The sequence below is a fragment of the Anomaloglossus baeobatrachus genome, unplaced genomic scaffold, assembly GCF_048569485.1.
Source record: "Anomaloglossus baeobatrachus isolate aAnoBae1 unplaced genomic scaffold, aAnoBae1.hap1 Scaffold_177, whole genome shotgun sequence".
Taxonomy (NCBI): Eukaryota; Metazoa; Chordata; class Amphibia; order Anura; family Aromobatidae; genus Anomaloglossus; species Anomaloglossus baeobatrachus.
In genome coordinates, this window is record NW_027441947.1 from 348270 (window position 1) to 374683 (window position 26414).

Consider the following 26414-nt stretch of genomic DNA (forward strand, 5'->3'; position numbering starts at 1 on the left):
TATGATCCTGCAATATACACCCATCCTGCTCATATACCCCCATCCATCCTGCTCATATACCCTCATCCTTCTCATATACCCCCATCTATCCTGCTCATATACCCCCATCCTGCTCATATACTCCCATCCATCCTGCTCATATATCCGCATTCTGCTCATATACCCCCATCCTGCTTATATCCCCCCCATCCATCCTGCTCATATACCCCCACCCTGCTATATACCCAGATTCCTGCTCATATACCCCCATCCATCCTGCTCATAATATACCCCCATCCATCCTGCTCATAATATACCCCCATCCATCCTGCTCATAATATACCCCCATCCTGCTCATAAAATACCCTCATCCTGGTATATGGCCTGTATCCTGTGGCACAGAAAAAAACCCAAACGTTTATACTCACCTTTCCTCACTCCCTGCAGCACCAATCAGCTTTCTCTCTGTCTCAGCTGCAGCGCCGCTGACCTGTGTGTGTGGAGCCGTCACTGTTGTCTGCAGCATCGCGATATCTTCCTGTCTGTGCCGGTCAGCTGATCTGTGTGGACACTATCGGCGCGCACAGCAATGACGTCATCGCTGTGCTCACCGCTCTCTACACAGATCAGCTGACCGGCACAGACAGGAAGACATCGCGATGCTGCAGGGGGACGGGTGAGTACACTGATTCACTGCACCCCGCACTGATAATGATACACGGAGGGCAGTGAATACAGCCGCACATGATCACTCCAGGCTGTAGTTGCTAGGGTGATCATGCGGGCCGGCTGTTAATTATGCGCACACCCCCATCATCCCGCCCACCTGTCAGCGCTGACTTAAGCGCTGAGAGATGATGGGCGGGATGATGGGCGTGCATATGTAATGAGCGGGCCCACGTGGTCATGGCAGGCACTGCTACAGCCTGCTCATGCTCCCGATGACCCGCTCAACCGCAGCACCCTCATTCCCCACAGCCACATTCAGACCATAAGACGCACCCCCCACTTTCCCCGAACATTTGGGGGAAAAAAGTGTGTCTTATAGTCCGAAAAATACTGTACCAGTTAAACATTTCCAATATTCACAACATGAAAAAGGTTCCTTCCTTGTGTGACTTCTTCTGATGTTTAACAAGATCTGATTTCTGAGAATAACATTTTCCACATTCAGAACATATAAATGGTTTATCCCCTGTGTGAAACTTTCCATGGTCAACAAGAGTTGATTTCCTAGTGAAACATTTACCACATTCCAGGCATGAAAATGGCTTCTCCCCTGTATGAGATCTTTGATGACTAACAAGATGAGCTTTCTGAATAAAACATTTCCCACATTCTGAACATAAAAATGGCTTCTCCCCTGTGTGAGATCTTTGATGCACAACAAGTTCTGATTTCCAAATAAAACATTTCCCACACTCTGTACATGAAATTGGCTTCTCTCCTTTGTGATTTTTCTGATGTTTAACAAATTCTGATTTCTGAACAAAACATTTCCCGCACTCTGAACATGAAAATGGCTTCTCCCCTGTATGAGATCTTTGATGCACAACAAGTTCTGATTTCCTAATAAAACATTTCCCACAGTCTGAACATGAAACTGGCTTCTCCCCTATGTGATTTTTCTGATGCCTAACAAGACTTGATTTCTGACTAAAACATTTCCCACATTCAGAACATGAAAATGGCTTCTCCCCTGTATGAGATCTTTGATGACAAACAAGATGAGCTTTCTGAATAAAACATTTCCCACATTCTGAACATGAAAATGGCTTCTCCCCTGTGTGAGATCTTTGATGCACAACAAGGTCTGATTTCCCAATAAAACATTTCCCACACTCTGAACATGAAAATAGCTTCTCCCCTGTATGAGATCGTTGATGGTTAATAAGTTCTGATTTCCAAATAAAACATCTCCCACATTCTGAACATGAAACTGGCTTCTCCCCTTTGTGATTTTCCTGATGCGTAACAAGATTTGATTTTTGACTAAAACATTTCCCACATTCGGAACATGAAAATGGCTTCTCCCCTGTATGAGATCTTTGATGTGCAACAAGTACTGATTTCCGAATAAAACATCTCCCACACTCTGTACATGAAACTGGCTTCTCTCCTTTGTGATTTTTCTGATGCCTAACAAGACTTGATTTCTGACTAAAACATTTCCCACATTCAGAACATGAAAATGGCTTCTCCCCTGTATGAGATCTTTGATGTCTAACAAGTTCTGATTTCCTAATAAAACATTTCCCACATTCTGAACATGAAACTGGCATCTCCCCTGTGTGATTTTTCTGATGCACAACAAGACTTGATTTCTGACTAAAACATTTCCCACATTCTGAACATGAAAATGGCTTCTCCCCTGTATGAGATCTTTGATGGTTAACAAGATGAGCTTTCCGAATAAAACATTTCCCACATTCTGAACATGGAAATGGTTTTTCCCTTGTAGGAGCTGTTTCATGTTCCACATTACTTCTATAGCTTTTATTTTGCTTAAAATTCTGTGATAAATCGGAATTTTGGATTTGTTTGAAAAGATCAGATGATAGAGCTTTCCGAGGAAGGATTGGAGGTATATCTGGGACAACAGCATGCTCTTCATATGTATCATGCGTGATACTTTCATCATCTGTTATAAATGCTGAAAATATTAGAGGTCCATCTGAACTCCCGATACAGTCATCTGGTAAAAATAAACAAAATGATATTATCTTGAAAGTACATTTCTTTTCTTTTTTTTTTTTTAAACCAAATTTTTATTTCTTTTCTTGTAATGGTAAATAGGGTACAGAATGAAGAAAATAAGGGTCAACAAATCAAAATTGCAAATAACAGTCTCTACAATTTATCAATCAAATATTTGTCACTGTCATCAAATTTGCTCCTTCCCCTTCTTCGTCAGTACAGTGGAACCTTGCTTAACGAGAACAATCCGTTCTGGGACTGTGCTTGTTAACCAAGTTACTCGTTAGGCAAAGCAAGATTTCCCACAGGAAATCATTGCAATGCAAACGATTCGTTCCACAACGTGTTAAATTTCCTATCCTGGTCCCCTATTCTGTCATTCCACACATGCACAAACATGTACAAACACATACAAACTCACACAAACACACATACACGCACATATTATATGCTCACCTTACCTTCCGTTCCATCGCCAGTCTCCTGGGACTTGATGTTCTCTGGTACGGGGCCGGGCTGTGTATCGCGTTACCATAACGACGAGGGAGGAACTTCCTGGCCAGAGCGCTGACGTCAAAGGCAGAGCCTGCTTGCCTCTGATTGGCCAGCGCGGTGCTTTTCACTAGCGGTGACAGTAAGTTCCTGCCTCGTTGCTATGGATGCCGATACACAGCCTGGAGTGGAGCGGCGAACTACAGGACCCAGGAGGCCGGCGATGAAACGAAAGGTACACATATTATGTTATATTATAGCCTCACCTTACCTTCCGTTTCAATCGCCGGCCTCCTGGGTCTTGTAGTTCGCCGCGAGGACGTCGCGATGTACCCGGGAACTACAAGAACCATGAGGCCGGCGGTGGAACAGAAGGTAAGGTGAGCATAATACTGTATGTGCGTGCGTGTGTGTGTGTTTGTTTGTGCGTACATGTGTGTGTTTGTGTGGACTGCAAGTGCGGGTCAGAGCGCGGTGGATGTACGGAACCGGAAGTGTGTGCAGTGAGGATTCCATTCCATTATTCAGTCTCCATTGGCCCTTCAGCATTCCTTCATAACTTGTTACAAACATTACTTACAAACACTATCCCTCACATTCCCCCCTCCCCTCTCCATGCGACACTACCCAGACTCTAGCCAGCTATACTTTCAGCTTGCACAGGGACCCTGACAGATCTTCCTTCATGTACCATTCCGTAGACATAAATGTGGACATTATTTTTATTATTTCTTCTCTAGAACATATAACACTTATGAACTTTCTCCATTTACTGAAAAATGTTGCCGTCATCCTTTCTTTACACCTCTCCACCATCACCTTCTCCAACATGAGCGTTTTTTTCAATTGATTAACAAGTTCTTCTTTTGTTGGTATTTCCTTCATGAGCCACTTCTGAAGAATAACCCTTTTACTTATCATTGCTATATCATGGAAAAGATTCGGTAACTTGTCTCCCCCTTTCTCTCCCTCCTCCCGATGCTGATAGTGAAATAACCAGACAATTGGATCCAACTCCACATTTCTATTCCAAATTTTCCTCACTACCCCTTGGACTTGTTTCCAAAATCTTTCAATCCTTTCGCACTGCCATATCCCATGATATTGATCTGTTTTTTCCGTACCACAAGTTGGACAACTCATCATCTTATCTGGAGGTCTTGCATTCAGTATATTAAATCCATAGATAGCTCTATGTATGATCCTGAATTGGGTATCTCTTAAGTTCTCATTCACAATTTTTTTCCTCATCACCATCCAACCATTCAAAATCTTCTCCTCTACCTCTTGATCTCCCAACTGTTACGGTTGCTGTGGCTCTGGAGACTATGTCCGGATTTCTTGCTACTGCACATGTGCAAGCGCTGGCGACTAAGTCCTATATTGGAGCCATTGCACATGTGCGGGTGACATCATCGCTGACACAAGGTCACATGTTTCTGACACCTTCTAAGCTGATTGGCCACTGGTCATGTGCTTGTGACACGTGGTCACATGTCTCTGACACCTTATATGCCGATTGGTCGCTGGTCATGTGCTTGTGACGCTTTGCTCGGTGATAGGCCAGCGTGACGTCATTGCTGTCATTCTGGCAGCGGATTGGCTCTGGTGTCCTCCATCTTGGATGAGGCACAGAGTCTATATAAGACCCTGACGCACGCCGCCCGGCGCTCAGTCCTCTTGGTTCATGCATGAGGGTAGGCGCCCTGTGCACGTCCCTCTAGGCATCTCTCTGTCTATGTTAGGTGAGCGCTACCGGCAGGGTAGCGTTCTTATACCTTACAGCTTCGGCTGCAGTCCGTATCCTTACCTCTTAGTGGAGCGGACATAGGCAGGTGCCTGAGGCACATGGTCCGGCTGGGCCTTGTGATTCTACTCGTAGGTGGACGTTGCCGCTAAGGTAACGTTCCTTATACTGCGTCTGGCAGTTGTTCGTATCCTCGCACACTAGGGGAGCGAACAGAGGTAGGAGCTTTGTGCGGCTTATGCTGCTGTCCGTCTCTTTTGCACCACTAGAAGAGTGGACCTAGGCAGGTGCCATATCTAGTGGTTCGTGTCCTCGCACACTAGTGGAGCGAACGCAGGTGGGAGCTTTGTGCGGCTTACGCTGCTGTCCGTCTCCCGGCACCACTAGAGGAACGGACCTAGGTAGGTGCCATTTCACACACTGCTTTTGTCTCTGTGATCTTTAACAGAGACCATTCCACACACCCTCCAAGTAAGGGAGGAATTGCTTTATTTTCTAAATTATATTCCTCTGTGAGTTTAACCGAGGTATTGCACTCTGCACTTGTGCTATTTTTTACAGTGGCACACTTATATACCCCTTATCCTCTGCCATAGTCTGCAGCAGAGTCTTTGCACGGTGGACCCTGACTGTCTGACATTCCTTTAGGTTTTATTATCAGACAGCCCCCCGTAACATTAGGACTGAGCCAAGGGTCTGGCAGTTATGTCAGAATATCAGCAGTTACACCGTTACATACAAGTACTTGAGTCGCGGCTCAAGAGTATAGACGATAAACCTCAGACCATGGTGACATCTGCACATGATCCTCGACTTGCTCTGCCAAACAGATATTCTGGCGATGCCAAATCATGTCGTGGTTTCATTAGTCAGTGTCAGATACACCTAGAGGTCAACTCTTCTCGCTTTTCTACGGAGAGGTCCAGAGTAGGCTTTATCATCTCCTTACTTCAGGACAAAGCCTTAGAATGGGCGACTCCCTTATGGGAGCGCTCTGATGTGGTTACTCTGAGACATCAAGACTTTCTTGATGCTCTTAAAGAGGTATTCATGGGTCCGCAGGTTACCCATGATGCGACCCTGAGACTCTTAGATCTATCTCAGGATTCGTTATCCACTAGTTCTTATGCCCTTGCTTTTAGAACTCTGGTGGCAGAACTAGATTGGCCAGAGAAGGTGTTGATTCCTATATTCTGGAGAGGGTTGGCAGGCTATGTCAAGGATGCCCTTGCTACTCGTGAGGTCCCTGCTTCTCTGGAGGACTTGATCACATTAGTAACGAGGATCGACGTACGCCATAGGGAACGTAGACTCGAGGTCTCTTCCTCACGCCCTAAGCATCGGGCTATTCCAGTTGTTGAGGGTCCACTACCATCTTCCTCAGCATCTGAAACATCTCCCACTCCTATGGAGATAGGTCATACGTCCTCCAGACTACGCAGGTCTGGTACTCCTATATGTTACGTATGCCGTCAGGCTGGGCACTATGCCAACAAGTGTTCTAGTCGTCAGGGAAACTCCCAGGCCTAGTAACCATTAGAGGGGGGTTACTAGAGAAGTCTTCTGCACCCTCTAAGTGTAGTATCCCAGGTCAGCTCTCATTCTCTGAGAATCCATGGCCTATTATGGCTTTTGTGGATTCGGGAGCTGACAGGACTTTTGTGTCCTCAGGATTTGTAAAGGGACACAATATTCCCTCTATCATGTTAGAGGCGCCTATTCCTGTCCGTGTTGTTAATGGGACTATGTTGTCTGACTCCATTACATTAAGGACAGTTCCCTTGCGCCTTTCCCTGCCTCAGGGTCACATAGAGGAGATTTCTTTTCTTGTTTTGCCTGAGGGTATAGACGACGTCCTTTTGGGTCTCCCATGGCTTCGGACTCATGCTCCTCACATTGACTGGGAGTCCGACAGCATTATTAGTTGGGGTTCGAAATGTCAGTCCCGATGTCTTCCCTTACCACCTAAGGTCGTTGCGGTTGCATCAACTGATCTCTCTCCCATACCTACACCCTATTTGGATTTCGCTGACGTGTTCTCCAAACAGGGTGCTGAGGTTCTTCCACCCCATAGGCCGTATGACTGTGCCATAGACCTTATCCCAGGTTCGGTTCCACCTAAGGGCAGGGTTTACCCCCTGTCGATACCTGAGTCGGAGGCCATGTCGACCTATATAAGAGAGAGTTTAGAGAAGGGCTTCATTCGTAAGTCTGTCTCTCCCGCGGGAGCTGGGTTTTTCTTTGTTCGGAAGAAAGAGGGTGATTTGCGTCCCTGCATAGATTACAGGGGTCTCAACGCAATCACAATAAAGAACAAATACCCGTTACCTTTAATTTTGGAGCTCTTTGACAGACTGAGGGGAGCTCAGGTTTTTACGAAGTTGGATCTGCGGGGTGCGTATAACTTGGTACGAATTCGAGAGGGTGACGAATGGAAGACCGCTTTTAACACCCGAGACGGTCACTATGAATACCTCGTCATGCCTTTTGGTTTATGTAATGCACCCGCAGTATTTCAGGACTTCGTAAACGATGTGTTCAGGGATTTACTGTTATCCTCCGTCGTGGTGTATCTGGACGACATCTTGATTTTTTCTCCTGATCTGGAGACTCATCGTCAGGATGTCGTTCGTGTCCTTTCCCATTTAAGGGAGCACTCATTGTTTGCTAAACTCGAAAAATGTGTATTCGAGCAGTCATCCTTGCCTTTTTTGGGCTACATTATCTCACAAGAGGGTCTGGCTATGGATCCTGCGAAGCTCTCTGCTGTCCTGGAATGGTCCGAACCTCATTCCTTGAAGGCGGTGCAACGCTTCTTAGGATTCATAAATTATTACAGGCAGTTCATACCCCATTTCTCTACTTTGGTGGCCCCTTTGGTGGCCTTGACTAAGAAAGGTGCTAATCCAAAAGTCTGGTCTACTGAGACATCCCAGGCTTTTGAGGCAGTAAAAAGACACTTTTCAACTGCTCCCGTTCTTCAAAGACCCGATGAGAATAAGCCCTTCCTCTTGGCGGTTGATGCCTCTTCAGTGGGTGCTGGTGCGGTCTTGTATCAAAAGAACGGTGCAGGTAGAAAAAGGCCGTGTTTCTTCTTTGCTAAAACCTTTTCACCGGCAGAGAGAAACTATACCATTGGGGATAGGGAACTGCTCGCCCTGAGATTAGCCTTGGAGGAGTGGCGTCACTTGCTGGAAGGAGCGAAACATCCTTTCCAGGTCTATACAGACCATAAGAATCTGACGTACTTACAAACCGCTCAGCGTCTGAATCCTCGCCAAGCCCGCTGGTCCTTGTTTTTCTCCCGCTTTCACTTCTCCATCAACTATCTGTCTGGGAGTAAGAATAACAAGGCAGACGCTCTGTCTCGCTCTATGGTTTCTACCCAGGAAGAGATTGACGAACCTCGTCTTATCCTTCCCTCCAGGGTTTTTCATACGCTCTCCCCTGTGACGTTAGACCAAATCCCACCGGGCAAGACCTTTGTGCCGCCTGATCGACAGAATGATATACTGTCGTGGGCCCACACCTCAAAGGTGGGTGGGCATTTTGGTATTAGGCGGACACGAGAGTTACTGGAGAGGTGGTATTGGTGGCCACACTTAGCCAGCCACGTCAAGAGATATGTCGGTTCCTGCTACTCGTGTGCTCGCAACCGTCCATTACGGCAGAGACCGGCTGGGCTCTTGCATCCTTTACCAGTGCCAGATAGACCATGGGAGGTGGTAGGCATGGACTTTGTGGGTGATCTTCCGTTTTCACAGGGACATAGATTTGTGTGGGTCATTACGGACCATTTCTCCTGGATGGTTCATCTCGTACCATTATCGAGAATCCCGTCTTCCAGGGTACTAGCCAATCTATTCCTCAAGCATGTCTTTAGGCTTCACGGGATGCCAGATCGTATCATTTGTGATAGAGGCCCGCAATTTGCTTCCCGTTTCTGGCGAGATCTTTGTAGCCTTCTGCAAATTGAGTTGAATCTCTCTTCGGCATACCATCCGGAGACCAATGGTTTGGTTGAGCGTACCAATCAATCCATGATTATATACCTTCGACACTTTATTGCTGAGAACCACGATAACTGGTCCTCCCTCCTACCCTGGGCAGAATTTGCCCTTAACAATTCGCTGGCTGAGGCCACTGGGCAGACACCATTCGTACTCAATGGGCAACACCCTAGGGTACCGGTACCGTTTCCCGCTGCTGCACCTTCTCCTCTTGTGGCCGACTGGGCAACTAATGCCAGAGAGGTTTGGGATCGGACTCAAGAGTCGATCCAAGCAGCTAAGGTCCGTATGAAGATGGTGTCTGATCGGTTTCGTCGCCCGGCTCCTGTCTTTTCTCCAGGGGATTTTGTGTGGCTCTCTGCAAAACACGTGAAACTTAGAGTGAGCTCTGTCAAATTTGCTCCTCGCTTCCTGGGTCCTTATGAGGTTCTTCGACAGGTAAATCCTGTAGTCTACCAATTGAAGTTACCCGTCCATCTTAGGATCCATGACAAATTCCATGTTTCACTGCTATAGCCGGCTATTTTACCTCGCGCTCGTGAAGTGCACTCTCCTGCCTCTGATTCCTCTCGCTCTAGCTATGAGGTACGAGCCATAGTTGGTTCTAAGATGGTTAGAGGGCGCAGGTTCTTCTTGATAGATTGGGAGGGCTATGGCCCGGAACATCGCTCTTGGGAGCCTGAGGAGGCTGTCCATGCTCCCGACTTAGTTGCCGATTACCTGCGTCGCCAGGAGGGGGGCCCTTGAGGGGGAGGTACTGTTACGGTTGCTGTGGCTCTGGAGACTATGTCCGGATTTCTTGCTACTGCACATGTGCAAGCGCTGGAGACTAAGTCCTATCTTGGAGCCATTGCACATGTGCGGGTGACATCATCGCTGACACGAGGTCACATGTCTCTGACACCTTCTAAGCTGATTGGCCACTGGTCATGTGCTTGTGACACGTGGTCACATGTCTCTGACACCTTATATGCCGATTGGTCGCTGGTCATGTGCTTGTGACGCTTTGCTCGGTGATAGGCCAGCGTGACGTTATTGCTGTCATTCTGGCAGCGGATTGGCTCTGGTGTCCTCCATCTTGGATGAGGCACAGAGTCTATATAAGACCCTGACGCACGCCGCCCGGCGCTCAGTCCTCTTGGTTCATGCATGAGGGTAGACGCCCTGTGCACGTCCCTCTAGGCATCTCTCTGTCTATGTTAGGTGAGCGCTACCGGCAGGGTAGCGTTCTTATACCTTACAACTTCGGCTGCAGTCCGTATCCTTACCTCTTAGTGGAGCGGACATAGGCAGGTGCCTGAGGCACATGGTCCGGCTGGGCCTTGTGATTCTACTCATAGGTGGACGTTGCCGCTAGGGTAACGTTCCTTATACTGCGTCTGGCAGTTGTTCGTATCCTCGCACACTAGGGGGGCGAACAGAGGTAGGAGCTTTGTGCGGCTTATGCTGCTGTCCGTCTCTTTTGCACCACTAGAAGAGCGGACCTAGGCAGGTGCCATATCTAGTGGTTCGTGTCCTCGCACACTAGTGGAGCGAACGCAGGTAGGAGCTTTGTGCGGCTTACGCTGCTGTCCGTCTCTTTTCCACCACTAGAAAAGTGGACCTAGGCAGGTGCCATATCTAGTGGTTCGTGTCCTCGCACACTAGTGGAGCGAACGCAGGTAGGAGCTTTGTGCGGCTTACGCTGCTGTCCGTCTCCTGGCACCACTAGAGGAACGGACCTAGGTAGGTGCCATTTCACGCTCACTGCTTTTGTCTCTGTGATCTTTAACAGAGACCATTCCACACACCCTCCAAGTAAGGGAGGAATTGCTTTATTTTCTAAATTATATTCCTCTGTGAGTTTAACCGAGGTATTGCACTCTGCAATTGTGCTATTATTTTTTACAGTGGCACACTTATATACCCCTTATCCTCTGCCATAGTCTGCAGCAGAGTCTTTGCATGGTGGACCCTGACTGTCTGACATTCCTTTAAGTTTTATTATCAGACAGCCCCCCGTAACACCAACTGCCTTGCCCACCCTTCCAACATTCTTCCTGATATGTTAGGGACTAACACTTGTCTCATATTTCCATAAAGACTTGATATATTTGTGGCATGGATGTCCCTTAATATGATCGCATCCATCTGATTTGCCTCATATTTGTTATTTATGTTGTATAGTTTCTTCATTATCCCTTGTTTCACATGTTCAAACTGGAGAGTCTGGAATGGGCGCAAGTCATACTTTGCTCTCAACTCCTCACACGTCATCCATCTCCGTTCTGTATCATGCATCAGGTTTTTTAGAGTTCCAATCCCTTTTTCCCTCCACTCTTTAAAGAGATCATTTTTCCTTCCCTGTGGAAAGTCAGGACAAGCCCATATATTAAAGGAATTTGGAGATGTTCCAGGCTAACCCGAACTTTTTCCTAACCGCCTTCCAAGTCATCACTGTGTCTCTACAAATCAGTGAGTGTTTAATATTGGGCGGCAAATTTGGAATGGAGGTATGTAGGATTGAACTCAGGTCCCAAGGCTTACAAAATTCAGCCTCTATATCCCAATCAGAATATCTACTTGTTCGTCTGATCCAATCGATTACATGTCTTAAGATACAGGCCAAATTGTACCCCCTGATGTTAGGTAGTCTGATCCCTCCATTTTTTGTTGACAACATTAGCTTTTTGGCACTAATCCTCGGCCTATATCCCTTCCACAAAAAAAACGTGAGAACGCTATTGTCAATCTGTTCACATCCGAGTGTTTAAGAAGCAATGGTATTGTCTGCATTGGATAGAGTAGCTTGGAAAAGCTCATCATTTTTATTAGATGATTTCTTCCCAGAAGAGTCAATGGCAAATTTGCCCAACCTTGCAGTTCACGTTCAATTTTCTCGATCAAAGAGGAATGATTTAATGAATATATGGTCTTTGTATCCCTCCCAACCTGTACTCCCAAGTATTTAATTGTATTTCTAGCTATTGGAATGTCACATAATACACCCCTCTCCCCAGCCGCTCTCTTTCCGTCCAAGAAGAGAATTTCACATTTGTTAGTGTTAAGTCTAAACCCCGCTAACCTCCCAAACTTCTCAATTTCTTCTATGACTCTACTCTATTGTGTTTTAGGTTTGCTCATGAACAGGATTATATCATCAGCAAATAAGGCTGAGTGCAATGACTTCCTCCCTACCTTGATCCCTTCAAACCACCCCCCCTCATTCAAACGTCTAGCCAGTGGTTCAATAGCCAAGTTAAACAATAGTGGTGACATCGGACATCCTTGCCTGGTTCTCTTCATCAAAGGAAATGTTTTTGACAGAAATTCCGGGGTACTCACTCTTGCCTGAGGATTTGCATAAAGGACCCTCACAAAATTCCTAAAAGCTCCGTGCAGACCAGGTGATCTAACACCTGTTCCAGCCATGACCATCTCACATTGTCGAAGGCTTTCTCCGCGTCTAAGGTGATCAAGGCTGGATTCCCCCCCCCCTTCTCTCGTCTGCTTTACTACATCAATTGCTAGCATTACTTTCCTAATGTTTGTCACCACTGAATGCCCTTTAACAAAGCCAGCCTGGGGGAGAACTATAATCTCTGGCAATACTGCCGCTAACCTATTTGCCATCAACTTCGCTAAAATTTTTAGGTCTTGAGTAATCAGCGAGATGGGCCTATAACTAGATGGGTCTTCTAAATTCTTTCCTCCTTTAGGAATGAGCTTTATATAGGCTGTGTAAGTTAAGTGTACCCGATATGCTTTCCCCGTCCATTATCTTATTGAATAACTGTCAGTATAGGTGAGATTTGTTCCTTCATAATTTTGAAAAAACTGCCGCTAAAACCATCTGGTCCCGGGGCCTTCATCGTTTTTTACTCTCCTATAATTTGTAGCACCTCCTCCTCCGTCACCACTTTATTCAAAGCCTGTAAATTTTCCTCCGTGAGCGTAGGCATTTTTGTTCCTTTTAATCACTCATTTCTTTCTCTCCTATCATCTAACCCCTCCTCTTTAACATAAACCTGCATAGAAGTCTCCAAGAATGTCGTTTATCTCTTTGGGATCTGTTGTTTTACTCCCCACAGCGTTTCTCAGTGTCATAATTTGTGTCATCGGTTGTCGTCCCCTTGCCAAATTTGCCAGTAACTTCCCTGCCTTGTTCCCGAAATGAGTCAACTCTGCCTCTTGTTGTGTCCTGTACATACTTTTTTTCCTTTCCACCCAGTTCTCAAAATTGCCCTTCGCCTCCACCCACTTTCCTTTTGTTACCCTTGATGGTTTTTCTAGGAAGTCAGTATATGCTTCCCTGACTGCCCGGCTAGCGTCCTGAAACTTTACTTGTGCCTGTCGTTTCGCCTTTGTCGTATATCCTATCACTTTTCCTCTCAAAACTGCCTTAGCCGTCTCCCAATATAATAGTGTTTCCCAACTGTGCTCCTGATTCGTCAATGTATAATCCACCCACCATTCTATCAGTATTCTATGGAAGTTCTCGTCCAAAGTCAAGAATGAGGGGAAGCGCCATATATAATCCTGTCCTCTCTGAACTTTGTCAGCTATACTGACTACCACTGGGCTATGATCCGATATTACCATAGTCTCTATAACTATCTCTTCTACCTTCTGCAATAAATTCTCACTTGTCAGCCAAAGGTCAATCCTTGACCAAGAATCGTGTGGGTGGGAATAGTGTGTAAATTCTCTCTCTTGCGGGTGATATAATCTCCAGCAATCCTGTAGTGTAGTTGTTTTTAACAATGCTCTCAGCGACCCCTCCGTGTTCCTCCCCTGCTTCCCCTGACTCCACCTGTCTTCTTCCTGAGAAACCACCGTATTAAAGTCTCCCCCCACCAATTTACATATATCCCCGTCCAACAAAATCTTATTAGCTATATTTAAAAAAAACACCTTTGTTCCGTATTGGGTGCATATATATATATATATATATATATATATATATATATATATATATATATATATATATATATATATATATATATATATATATATATTGTGGATACTAAAAGTGCCTTGAGTACCTGAAATCTTTATATGTATGTATCTTCCTTCTTCATCTGAATCTTGTGTCTCCACCTCGTGTGCACAGTTTTTATTGATCAAAATAACCCCTGCTTTCCTACCTTTTGAGGACGACCCATATACCCTTCCCACCCACATCTTGTTCATACGGAAGAACTCATCCTTTTGCAAGTGCGTCTCATGTAATAATGCAATATCAACCTTAAGCTTCTTGAGATGACGTAGTATCATATTTCGCTTGTGCGGCGATCTGAGTCCCTTAACCCCTTCACCCCCGGCCACCAAAACACCCTAATGACCAGGCCATTTTTTGCAATTCTGACCAGTGTCACTTTGACAGGTTATAACTCTGGAACGCTTCAATGGATCCTGGCGATTCTGACATTGTTTTTTCTTGACATATTGTACTTCATGTCAGTGGTACATTTAGGCCGATATTTTTTGCGTTTATTTGTGAAAATTTAGGAAATTGTGCGAAAATTTGGAAAATTTCGCAATTTTCAAACTTTGAAAATTTATGCCCATAAATCTGAGAGATATGTCACACAAAATAGTTACTAAATAACATTTCCCACTTGTCTACTTTACATCAGCGCAATTTTCGAAACAAATGTTTTTTTTCATTAGGAAGTTAGAACGGGTCAAAGGTCATCAGCAATTTCTCATTTTTCCAACAAAATTTACAAAATAATTTTTTTTAGGGACCACATCACATTTGAAGTGACTTTGAGAGACCGAGGTGACAGAAAATACCCAAAAGTGACCCCATTCTAAAAATTGCACCCCTCACACTGCTCAAAACCACATCCAATAAGTTTATTAACCCTTTAGGTGCTTCACAGGAACCAAAGCAATGTGAAAGGAAAGAATGAAAATTTTCCTTTTTAACCCCTTCACGACCATGGACGGATCTTTCCGTCATGGATCGTGTCCCGGTAATCCCCGCCCCCTGCCGCGGGCAGGCGGCGTGGATCGGCACACATATCAGCTGTTTTCAACAGCTGACATGTGTGCCTACATGTTCCGAGTGGAATCGCATTCCACCCGGAACATTAACCCCTTAGATCTCGCTGCCAAAGGCTGGCAGCGAGATCTATATGCGCGCGGCCATCTTTTTTTCTTACCGCCGCCCCCTCCGGACGTCACGTGAGTGATCACGTGACGTTCGGTGGTTGCCATCGTAGCACAGGGTCATGTGATGACGCCTGGTGCTAAGAAGTTTCACTTTCATTCTTCCTCGGCACGGAGCAGAGGAAGAAAGAAAGTGACTGAATCTGCTGATTACAGCGGTATAGCTGTGATCAGCAGATAGCGATCAGCAATCAGATTGCTGATCGCTATAGCCCCCTAGGGGGACTAGTAAAATAAAATAAAAAAAGTAAAAAAAAAGTTTTAAAAAATTAAAAAAAAAACAAAAAACCTAAAAGTTCAAATCACCCCCCTTTCCCCCCATTGAAAATTAAAGGGTTAAAAAATAAATAAATATACACATATTTGGTATCGCCGCGTTCAGAAATGCCCGCTCTATCAAAATATAAAATCAATTAATCTGATTGGTAAACGGCGTAGTGGCAAAAAAATTCCAAACGCCAAAATTACGTTTTTTGGTCGCCGCAAGTTTTACGCAAAATGCAATAACAGGCGATCAAAACGTAGCATCTGCGCAAAAATGCTACCATTAGAAACATCAGCTCGAGACGCAAAAAATAAGCCGTCACTGAGCCATAGATCCCAAAAAATAAGAACGCTACGTGTTTTGGAAAATGGCGCAAAACGTGCGCCACTTTTATTGGACAAACTTGTGAATTTTTTTTAACCCCTTAGATACAAGTAAACCTATACATGTTTGGTGTCTACAAACTCGCACCGACCTCAGGTATCATACCCACACATCAGTTTTACCATATAGTGAACACCGTGAATAAAACATCCCAAAAACTATTGTGCCATCACACTTTTTTTGCAATTTTTCCACACTTGGAATTTTTTTGCTGCTTTCCAGTACACCATATGGTAAAACTTATGGTTTCATTTAAAAGTACAACTTGTCCCGCAAAAAACAAGCCCTCATATGGCAAGATTGACGGAAAAATAAAAAAGTTACGGCTCTCGGAAGAAGGGGAGCAAAAAACAAAAACGCAAAAACGGAAAGTGCCCCGGGGCTGAAGGGGTTAAACACAAAAATGTTACTTTAGCCATAAAATTTTAATTTTTACAAGAGAGAAAAGAGAAAGTGCACAATACAATTTATTGTGCATGTTCTCCTGAGTACGCTGATACCCCATATGTGGTAAAAATCAATTGTTTGGGCGCACGGCAGAGCTCGGAAGGGAAGGAGCGCCATTTGAATTTTTGAACGCAAAATTAGCTGCACTCATTAGCGGACGCCATGTCGGGTTTGAAGACCCCCTGAGGTGCCTAAACAATGGAGCTCCCCCACAAGTGACCCCATTTTGGAAACTAGAGCCCTCAAATAATTTTTCTAGATGTTTGGTGAGCACTTTGAACACCTGGGGGCTTCACAGAAGTTTATAACGTTAAGCCGTGAAAAGAAAATTTTTTTTTTTTAACCACAAAACGGTTGCTTCAACTAGGTAGCTTTTTTATTCACAAGGGTAACAGGAAAAAATGCACCATAAAATGTGTTGTGCATTTTCTCCTGAGTACGCAGATACCTCATATGTGGTGGAAAGTAATTGTTTGGGCGCATGGCGCGGCTCAGAAGAGAAGGAGCGCCATTTGACAGCAAAATTGGTTGGAATCATTAGCAAACGCCATGTCACGTTTGGAGACCCCCTATGGTGCCTAAACAGTGGAGCTCCCCCACAAGTGACCCCATTTTGGAAACTAGAGCCCTCAAATAATTTTTCTAGATGTTTGGTGAGCACTTTGAACACCTGGGGGCTTCACAGAAGTTTACAGCGTTGAGCCGTGAAAAGAAAAACATTTTTTTTACCACAAAACGGTTGCTTCAACTAGGTAGCTTTTTTTTCACAAGGCTATCAGGAAAAAATGCACCATAAAACGTATTGAGAAATTTTTCCTGAGTACGTAGATACCTCACATGTGGTGGAAAGTAATTGTTTGGGCAAATAGCGGGGCTCAGAAGAGAAGGAACGCCATTTGACTTTTCAAACGCACAGACGCAGTGCACTGATCGGCCGCTGCAGGACGCACGATCGGATGCAATACAAAAAGCGTCGGGGATACATAAAAAAAAGTCACGCCAAAAATTGACCATGGATGCAGATCCGTTATGTGCATCCCTGATTAGCGCTCGGCGGGACGCACGGACGGATGGGATACAAAAAGCGTTGCGGATACGGAAAAAAGTCATGCCAAAAATTGAGCAGGGATGCAGATACATTATCTGCATCCCTGATCAGCGCTCGGCGGGACGCATGGACGGATGCGATACAAAAAGCGTTGGGGATACGGAAAAAAAAGTCCCGCCAAAAATTGAGCAGGGATGCAGATACGTTATCTGCATCCCTGATCAGCGCTCAGCGGGACGCACGGACGGATGCGATACAAAAAGCGTCGGGGATACGGAAAAAAAAGTCCCGCCAAAAATTGAGCAGGGATGCAGATACGTTATCTGCATCCCTGATCAGCGCTCAGCGGGACGCACGGAAGGATGAGGTGTAAAAATGGACAGGGGATACAGAAAAAAAAAAAAAAAAAGTTATACTCACAGTACCCAGAGGATCACTGACCAGAAGTGCTGCAGGAGGAACAGCTTTACAGGAGCAGCAGGCAGATCAGCAGAATGCCCAGGAAGGACCCAGCGATGGAGGCAGATGTGATCGGGCCGGTGAAGACAGGTAAGAGGACGTCGGGGGAGAGCAGAGGGGGGGGAGAGCAGAGGGGGAGAGGGGGAGGGGGGTGAGAGCAGAGGGGGGGGGGGGAGAGCAGAGGGGGAGACCGGAGAGGGAGCTGCAGAAGCAGAAAAGAGATAATGGGGGAGGCAGTCAGATCGTGGGGGGAGCAGATCGGGATGTCGGGGGGGGGGGGGAAGCAGATCGGGATGTCGGGGGGGCAGATCGCAGGGGGGCACGGGCAGGGGCTAACACGGGAGCGCGCAGGACACCACGGGAGCGCACATGGGCTGCAAGGTGAGCACAGTACTCACGTGCAGCAGGAGCGGTGACCTCAGCTACGGCGGCGGCAGCAGCGGTGGCGTGGTACCACAAGTACCAGCCACTGCACGCTGCAGACATGTTGGGGGAGGGCACGCAGGCCAGCACAGGCCTGGGGAGGCGGCCACCGGCAGATCAGACCGCCCCACTGCACACTGATTGGAGCGATTGCGCGTCATAGCACGATCGCTCCAATCAGTGCTGCAGGGGCTGGGGGCGACATGTTTGAGGTCCACCTATGATATGCTGGAGCAGCTGCGGCATCTCATAGCTGGATCTCACAGTATCGCACTAATTCGGGCATTATTTTTGCCGAAATTAGTGCGAACGATGTGGTTGGCAGTTCAGATTTGAACATCCAATCACATCGATTGTCGATAGGGGGTGGCGATGCCGCCCCCCCTGGGGTCAAGCAAAGGTCCCCTGCTGTAAGAAACAGCAGGGGACATCATTTGAAAGCTGTTGCTATGGCCACGGCAATCAAATGAAGTTTAGGCAGTAAAATTACGTCCCTGGTCATTAAGTCACGTTAAAATAGGACGTAATTTTACTGCCCGCGGTCGTAAAGGGGTTAACATTCCACGTAATGAGCGTAACCATATTCCCCAAAATCAACAGTTCCTTTTTCAGGCCATCTCGCATGGATTCCCCGACTCTCTTCCCCTCCCCTTCCCCCACCCAACTGTATATACCCCCTCCCATCCCCAACTTTACAAATACAATTAACCTCTTCCATTTTTTCTGAGATGATTGAGACTCCTTTCAAACCCCTGCTTCAAGTCAAGCTCTCCATGAAGCCACCCCACTAAGTCACCTCTCCCCTTCTATTGGCTATTAACTCTTTGCCCCTGAACAGCCTTTATAAATTTATCAAGCTCCTAAAACCGTCATTAAGAGAAGAGAAAGAGAAAAAAAAAAAGGCATTAGTAAATGATAAAAGGGAAAAAGTGGTAAGCATGAAAAAGAGAGAGAGAAAAAGGGAGAGAAAGAAAAAGAGATAGAGAAGAAGAAAGGGAAAAGGAGGTAGGCGAGGCTTTAGAGAGTTAAGGCACATTTGTCACCATACGGCTCCATTCAGCAGTCCCAAATTAAGTCCTCTTCTTGTCCTACTTGTTCATGAGCTGCTACCTCTTCCTCCTCTTTTCCCAGCTGAAGTCGCCATCTGTCGCTTTTCCTTCGGACTGGCTGGTCTGGATCTCGATTGACTCTACTCTGGCTTGTTTTCGGATCTAACAGCAGATGTTTTGTTTGCAGGATCTGCATGTTTCGGATCAGTGAAAGTCCCTTCTTTTCTATTCCTCTCCTGTCGCTGTGTGCTCACCTCCTGTAGTATCTCTCGCTCTGCTTCCGAAGGATCCTGAAAATTCTTTGTGACCCCATCTGCTTCTCTTACTCTTAGTATTGCTGGGTATAAAAGCTGAATTTTAATGTTTTTGTGATAGAGGGCAGTGCAGATCTGGCTAAATGCTTTTCTTTTTCGTGTGACTTCTGCCGAATAGTCGCCAAATAATAGAATCTTGTGTCCCTGAATGCATAGTGCCTGTTTCCTATTAATGAAGGCCCGTAGAATTTCTTCTTTATCTTTGTATTCCAGGTATTTAATAATAACTTGTCTTGTTCTGGATATTTCACCTTGCCTGGAGGTATTATCATTGTTACTGTGACCATCTCTTTGCTCCGTTATGGGTCCCACTCTGTGCGCTCTTTCTACACGGCAGCTATGTGGTAAGCCTAAAGCCTGGGGTAATTCTTTTTCACAGATTGAGTCCAAATATTTTGTTGTCACTGTCTCAGGCAGACCCACTAGCCTTAGGTTATTCCTCCTAGACCTGTTTTCAAGATCTTCTATTTTATCCTTCATAAGCTGAGCATTAGTGTCTAGCTCCTTAAATCTGCCCTCCAATCTTATCAGATTCTCTTCATCATCAGAAACTCTTTGCTCTGCCTCTGTCCATCTCATATCATGGTGCTCCACGTCCTCCTGCAGCGCAGCCAAAGCCTCCTTCACTGAGGCTGCTACTGCCTCTCTGATGTCTGGTGTCAGGTGATCTGCCACTTCTTTTGCCAGCCTTTTGTAATTAATCTCATCTCTTTCCCATAAGCCCAATGTCTCTGTACCACTCTGCATACTCTGAATTCTTCTGTTATCTTGGCCTTCTGCATCGTCAAGCTGCTGCAGCTGCCTTTGTTGTGCCTCTCCCTCCTCCCCCTCCTTCTTCCTCACTGTCGGCGCCATGTTATCTGCACTCACCCCCTCCTCCCTCTGCTGTTCTCTTGGCTTGAGTGGTGTTCCTCCGCTCCTCAGGAGATAACGATCCATGCACTGACAGCTGGTGATTCAGTGCAGCCTTTATATGCTGGTCTGGGGTGCCGTTTGCTTCTGTAAATCGCTGTATATTGCAGGGGCTGTATGGAGCTGCTCCTTCCCCCTCTTCACATCTCAGCGCTGGAACAGGAAGTCACATTTCTTTTTTTAAACCATAACATCAGAAATTAAATTAGGGAAAAAATGAATCTGTTTTCCAATTTCGAGATCTAAGAGTTACATTTTTGTTAATTCAGACCTCTCATTCCTAGCACTAGTTCTCTGCAATGTGCTACAGTATATAATCTGACTGATTTTCACAATGTGACTGCAGGATAATGAGGGACAGGGGGCTCCTATACTGTCCCTCATGCTAGGAGACCCTAGGCGATCCCTAATCTCTGGATTACCCCTGAAGGTGTTGATGCCCTTATCCCGTACCTTGCTATTCTCCTGACTAGATCTAATCAGTGATCTCCCAGGGAAGGAAAGTGAAGAAGTATGATGGAAATAAAGATTAAGACAGATGAGAAAACTAAAACTCAGGCACACTGCAAACTCACAGAAATAAACAGTGAGAGACTAAGGAGAAAAGCAAGAGCAGGAAGGCAGAAACAAAAGGACAACAAGGGTTAACACCACAACAGTTCACAGCAATAATGCACAACCACCACCCGTTAGTCTGTGTGACGGGGTTCTTTTCCGATATCATACAATCAACAGAGCAAGAGATGGCTGAAGAATCCAATAAACATTTATCTCAAGCAAAACAGAAGGTTCATAATATAATCCACCACACAGAGGGTAAAAATAGTCCAGTAATGGCATAAATGTCCCAGGGATGAGTCACACTCCTCCAGCAGTCCTTCTCCAGGGATATTGGGGTTTCTCACAGTTTCTCAGGGGTACTGGCCGCAGCCTCAGCTTTCCCTCAGAAGTTCAATCCTGCTTCTTCTCTCTTGTAAGTCTCACCCAGAATCACTAATCCCCCAGGTAAGCAGAGAATTTAGGTGGATCCCAGGCCCCACTCCCCCAGACCTAGGGACAGGAACACTACAGGGGGTGATTACCTACAGACAATACAATGTACACACAAGGAATACAAATAATGGACAGTGAACCGCACCTAAAATACGAACTTACACAACATGATACACATCCCCCCCCATATTCCACCATCACAACTTCTCCCTCCTTCTTAATAAGTTAGTACGTCATGAAATCTACACAGACCTCTGGCCACCTCACTTAAGTCCATGTTGCTCAGCTGTTGATAGTCCCTTGTATGGCAGTAGGGTTGTTAGGACAAGCTTCCCTTTGTGTCCTCTTTCACTCAAACTGTGCTTCCTGCACCCATAAATTGGCACTATAACTCCCCAATGTCATTTCCCAGGAGGATATCAGCGGGCAGTCCTCTCATAACTCCAATCCAGCATAGTTTTTCCCCATAACCATAATCCAAAAACACAGAAGCTCGCGGTATATATTTTAGAGTCCCTCCCGCCAGGACAATGGGGATTCCAGTGCCCTGGTGAATTGCCTTGGGTCGAACTACAGGAGGGTCAGAGATAGTGAGGAAGGCTCCTGTGTCTCGAAATCCTGACACTTTGTATACATCGATTAAGACATCCTGCAAGTGGCGTTGCCATTGCCCTGGCTTGCTTCAGGACAAAGACCGAAGGCCGTACACTCCCAAAGGGGCATCTATGGTGCAGGGGTCAGTGGTACAGATCAGAGGAGGTTGTAGTAGCTCTTCCTCAGGCAGGATAGCGTGCACAAGATGCACCGGATGATGTGGAGGTGCATGGGGCTCCCTTCAAGTCCTTGCAGGACAACTCGATTGCAGGTGTCCAGGCTACCCACACCCATAGCACCTCTTCTGCATCGTACTCCTTTCCATTTGCATCTGGAAAAGGCATTGGGAGAACCTGGGGACAAAGGCCATACACTCCAAAAGGGGCATCTATGGGGCAGGGGTCAGCGGTACACTCCAGTGGAGGTGGTTGTACCTCTTTCTCAGGCGGGATGGAGTATACAAAATGCACCAGATGAAGTGGAGGTGCATGGGGATCCCTTTGAGTCCTTGAGGGACAACTGGATTGCAGGTGCCCAGGTTGCCCCCACCCATAACATCTCCTCTCTGTAATTCCCCCAGGGCGTGGTCGGACCTATTGGGGCACAGGATTGTGAGCCGTGGTTGTCATAGGCCTGCAGCTGGTTAGAGGGGCAGATATAACTGGAGAGGGCCGGCGCTCAGGAGCAGGCTGTGGCTTATTATCCAGAAGCCTCCTCCATTGCGGTTGGAAAGTAAGGACGTCAATCAGCCAGGACTGCAGCTCTATGCAAGGTGCACGGCGTGTGCTCCCTGACCCATTCCCGTATTTCTGAGGGACACTTGTAAAGAAATTGTTCTATAAGAAATACCTGCATAACGTCATCCACAGTGAAGGCATTTTCCACTTCCAGCCATCTATGACATGCCTGGGACATCTTATGGGCATATATTCTAAACGATCCCCCGTGGTGCATGGGAGGTCTCTGACTTGTGCCCTATGTGAGTCTGGGGTGATAGCATGGTATTTCAGGATAGTCCGCTTTACAATGTTATAATCCTGGTTCCGCTGAGAGTCAATGAGCCTCTGCCAGGCTTCCGTTCAGGAGTCCCACTAACAAACGCATCCAGCCAGAGTGAGGCACCTCTATCACGGCACACTGCTGCTCAAAGTCCTTGAAGAACCACTCCACATCTCCAGAAGCCTCATGAAATGCCTTGAAATCTGCCCGGGTGATCCGTACAGGCTCCCAGATCGCTGGGTTTACACTACTCCAGCAGTCCTTCTCCAGGGATATCGGAGTTTCTCGAACAACCGAAATATGACTACTTTAAATAAAAATATTTAAAGTAGTCATATTTCGGTTGTTCTATAATTCCTACTTTACGTTATCTAAATTGGTATATAATTTATGAGAAATCGGTGATGGCTGGTTTTTTGTCTGGGCCTATTAGCGATCAATCTTGGCTTGATGATGTAAAAGAGGCCTTCTCTGAAACATCTGCTGATGAGTCTGTGAATAAAGTGACCTCACTTAAAACTAAATTTGAACAACTGTATCAATTATATAAAGCCAATATTAAATCCTGGTGGGAGGTACAGTCGTTGGACAACTATATACAGCAAAAGGTGGTACCTAGAGGAATTAGAATCCAATTAGTCCCGGCAGATAGGTGTAAGTCCCCTGAGCTCCTCAAAAAGTGGGAGGAGGAATCTATTGCATCCTCACTCCGCTTTATGACCCTTTTAAGGGATGAGGAGAAGTTGACACTTGAACGAACATCTTTGAAATTACAAGAACAAATTAACGAGACACTCAAATCTAAAACTGAGAGTGATTTCAAGACTAGGGAACTTTCCTTAAAGACATCAGTGGACAAATACCGTACCACACTAAAAGATAGAAAGCACAAGAGGTTTGCCAGGGACCTGGCAGACTTCAGAGACAGACAGGCTTACAGTTTTCTAACTAAGACCACCCCTTTAGCTGAGGTATCGTCAACTGACGGCGAAACATCTGACACAGACTCAAGGTCATATCACCCCGGGGAATATAGATATCAACAGAGGAGACGATGGAGAGGTCAGGGAAATTGGAGACGAGGAGGAGGTTATGGTTACCAGAACACAAGATTCCAGAACGATGGGAATGCAGTAAGATCACGCGCACCATCGGCATCTTCACCCTCGTCCTCTGGCTCCTTACCTTCCTCCTCTTTTTTAGAACAAGGCAGAACCAATCATTACAACCTCCGAAGTGGGGTGGATCCGAGACCCAAGTAAACACTCTCGCCACTAATCGAGAATTTGAGCTGCAAATAGTTAATTTATCAAAGCATACTCTCTCAACCAACGAAGAAAAAGTACTTAGAGCAGGGTTATCCTTTATACCCACTACTCGATTTGATTCATTCTGTTGGGTAAAAGACGTCCATTTATTTATAAGAAAGCTGAAATGGAGGAAATACTTTGCGGTGGAGAATAAGAAGAGGAGTCAACAACTGGGGGTACCCTTGGAGATGTTGGAAGACATTGACATTCTGATTGAACTTGAAAATGAGGGCACATGTAATATAGGTGAAGGTCCTTTTTCCACCCTAAAAATGAAAAGTAAAAAAGCACCTCCCCTGGGTGACTATGCCAATCTCGATCTGTTTTGTAATATCGTTACAGACGAGATAAAAATGATTCATCCTAAAAGGCATGCGACAATATCTAATGTCACTATGGATGAGAGGGAAGCTATACGTGATCTAGAAAACAATACTAATATAGTAATCAAACCCTCAGACAAAGGGGGAAATATAGTGATCCTTGACCGAGACACCTATGTGGGCATGTGTACCCAACTATTAAAAGATCACAGGTCGTATGAACGACTTCCAGGAGACCCTACCCCCCAGTATCATTTGCAGCTCAAACAAATATTAGACACGGCAAAACAGAAGAAACTCATTTCGGCTAACGAGTATGATTTCTTGTTACCGCGCCATCCTAAATTAGCTACATTTTATGCCATCCCTAAGATACATAAAGGAACCAACCCTATCAAGGGGAGACCTATTGTATCCGGAATTGACTCTTTAACTCAGAACAGTAGCACATATGTAGATCAGATATTGAGATCCTTTGTCACCAGCCTGCCGTCATATATACGTGACACCTTGGATCTACTGGGTAAAATAGAGGGCATCACCCTGGAAAAAAATATGATACTCACCTCAATTGATGTTGAGTCCCTTTATACGAGTATTCCTCACGATAAGGGGTTGGAAGCAGTGGATTATTTTCTCAGTATGCGTGGGAATCAAATGGTGGCACACAACAGATTTGTTGGGGAACTTCTGCAGTTCATCCTTACCAAAAATGCCTTTTTGTTTAATTCTAGATTCTACCACCAGCTCAGGGGCACAGCTATGGGGAGCCCATGTGCCCCCACGTATGCTAATTTGCTCCTGGGCTGGTGGGAGAACACCGTCGTCTTCAAAGATGATGGGGATAGCCACTGCTCCCGGATTTTTTTCTGGGGCAGGTATATTGATGACATACTGGTTATCTGGGACGGCAGTGTTCAATCCTTTAGAGAATTTGTGGAAGATCTTAATACGAATCAAATAGGTCTTAAGTTCACTTTTGAAATAGGGGGTGACAAACTTGCATTTTTGGATATCTTTATTAAAAAGGATGCAGATGGTACTCTGCAGACCACTTTGTATAGGAAACCTAGTGCCACCAATAGCTTTCTTCACTGGGACAGTCACCATCCCGAAAATCTAAAGAGAGGTATTCCCAAGGGCCAATTCCTACGTATTCGTAGGAATTGCTCAGACAACCAGGAATTTGGACGACAGGCCGGACAACTGACTAAACGGTTTCTCGATAGGGGATACCCCAGAAATGTTGTCCATAAGGCTTTTAACTTTGCAGCAACTAGGGATAGACATGAATTGTTAAATAGTAAGACATCTAAGGAAACAAAAGGGATAACTAGATTAGTGGGTACTTTTGACGATCAAAACAATCAAATAATGAAAATCCTCAGAAAATACTGGGGTATTTTAAAACACGACCCAGATCTGAAGGATAACATTCTTCCCTACCCATCGGTTACCTTCCGCAAAGGCCGCAACCTGAGGGATTGCGTGGTCAAAAGCCATTATGTGTCACCAGAGATGCCTGGTAGCGCATGGCTTAGGTAACGTAGTAATGGCACCTTTCGTTGTGGGGCCTGTAAGTTCTGCAAATTTATTTGTCCATCCAACACATTTCAAAGTGCTAAAACTGGGAGAACTTATTCTAACAGAAATTTTGCCAACTGTCGGACCCAAGGCGTTATCTATCTTTTTAGCTGTGGTTGTCCAAAAAATTATATTGGCAAAACCAAGAGACAATTCCGAGTACGTATTGGTGAACACGTTGGTGATGTTCGTAACCAAAGAGACACACCAATAGCACGGCATATTAATC

At 45.7% G+C, this 26414-nt stretch overlaps 1 protein-coding gene across 1 annotated transcript in view; it reads right to left on the bottom strand.

The window, feature by feature from the left end:
* Positions 1-271: 271 nt before the first annotated feature.
* LOC142260755 (uncharacterized) overlaps positions 272-26414 on the bottom strand; it is a 114966-nt gene continuing 88823 nt past the window's right edge. Inside the window, exon 5 of the mRNA XM_075332077.1 lies at positions 272-2433. Coding sequence (XP_075188192.1) covers positions 1065-2433 — 1369 coding nt within the window. The 3' untranslated portion in view covers positions 272-1064. The remainder of the gene's footprint in view (positions 2434-26414) is intronic.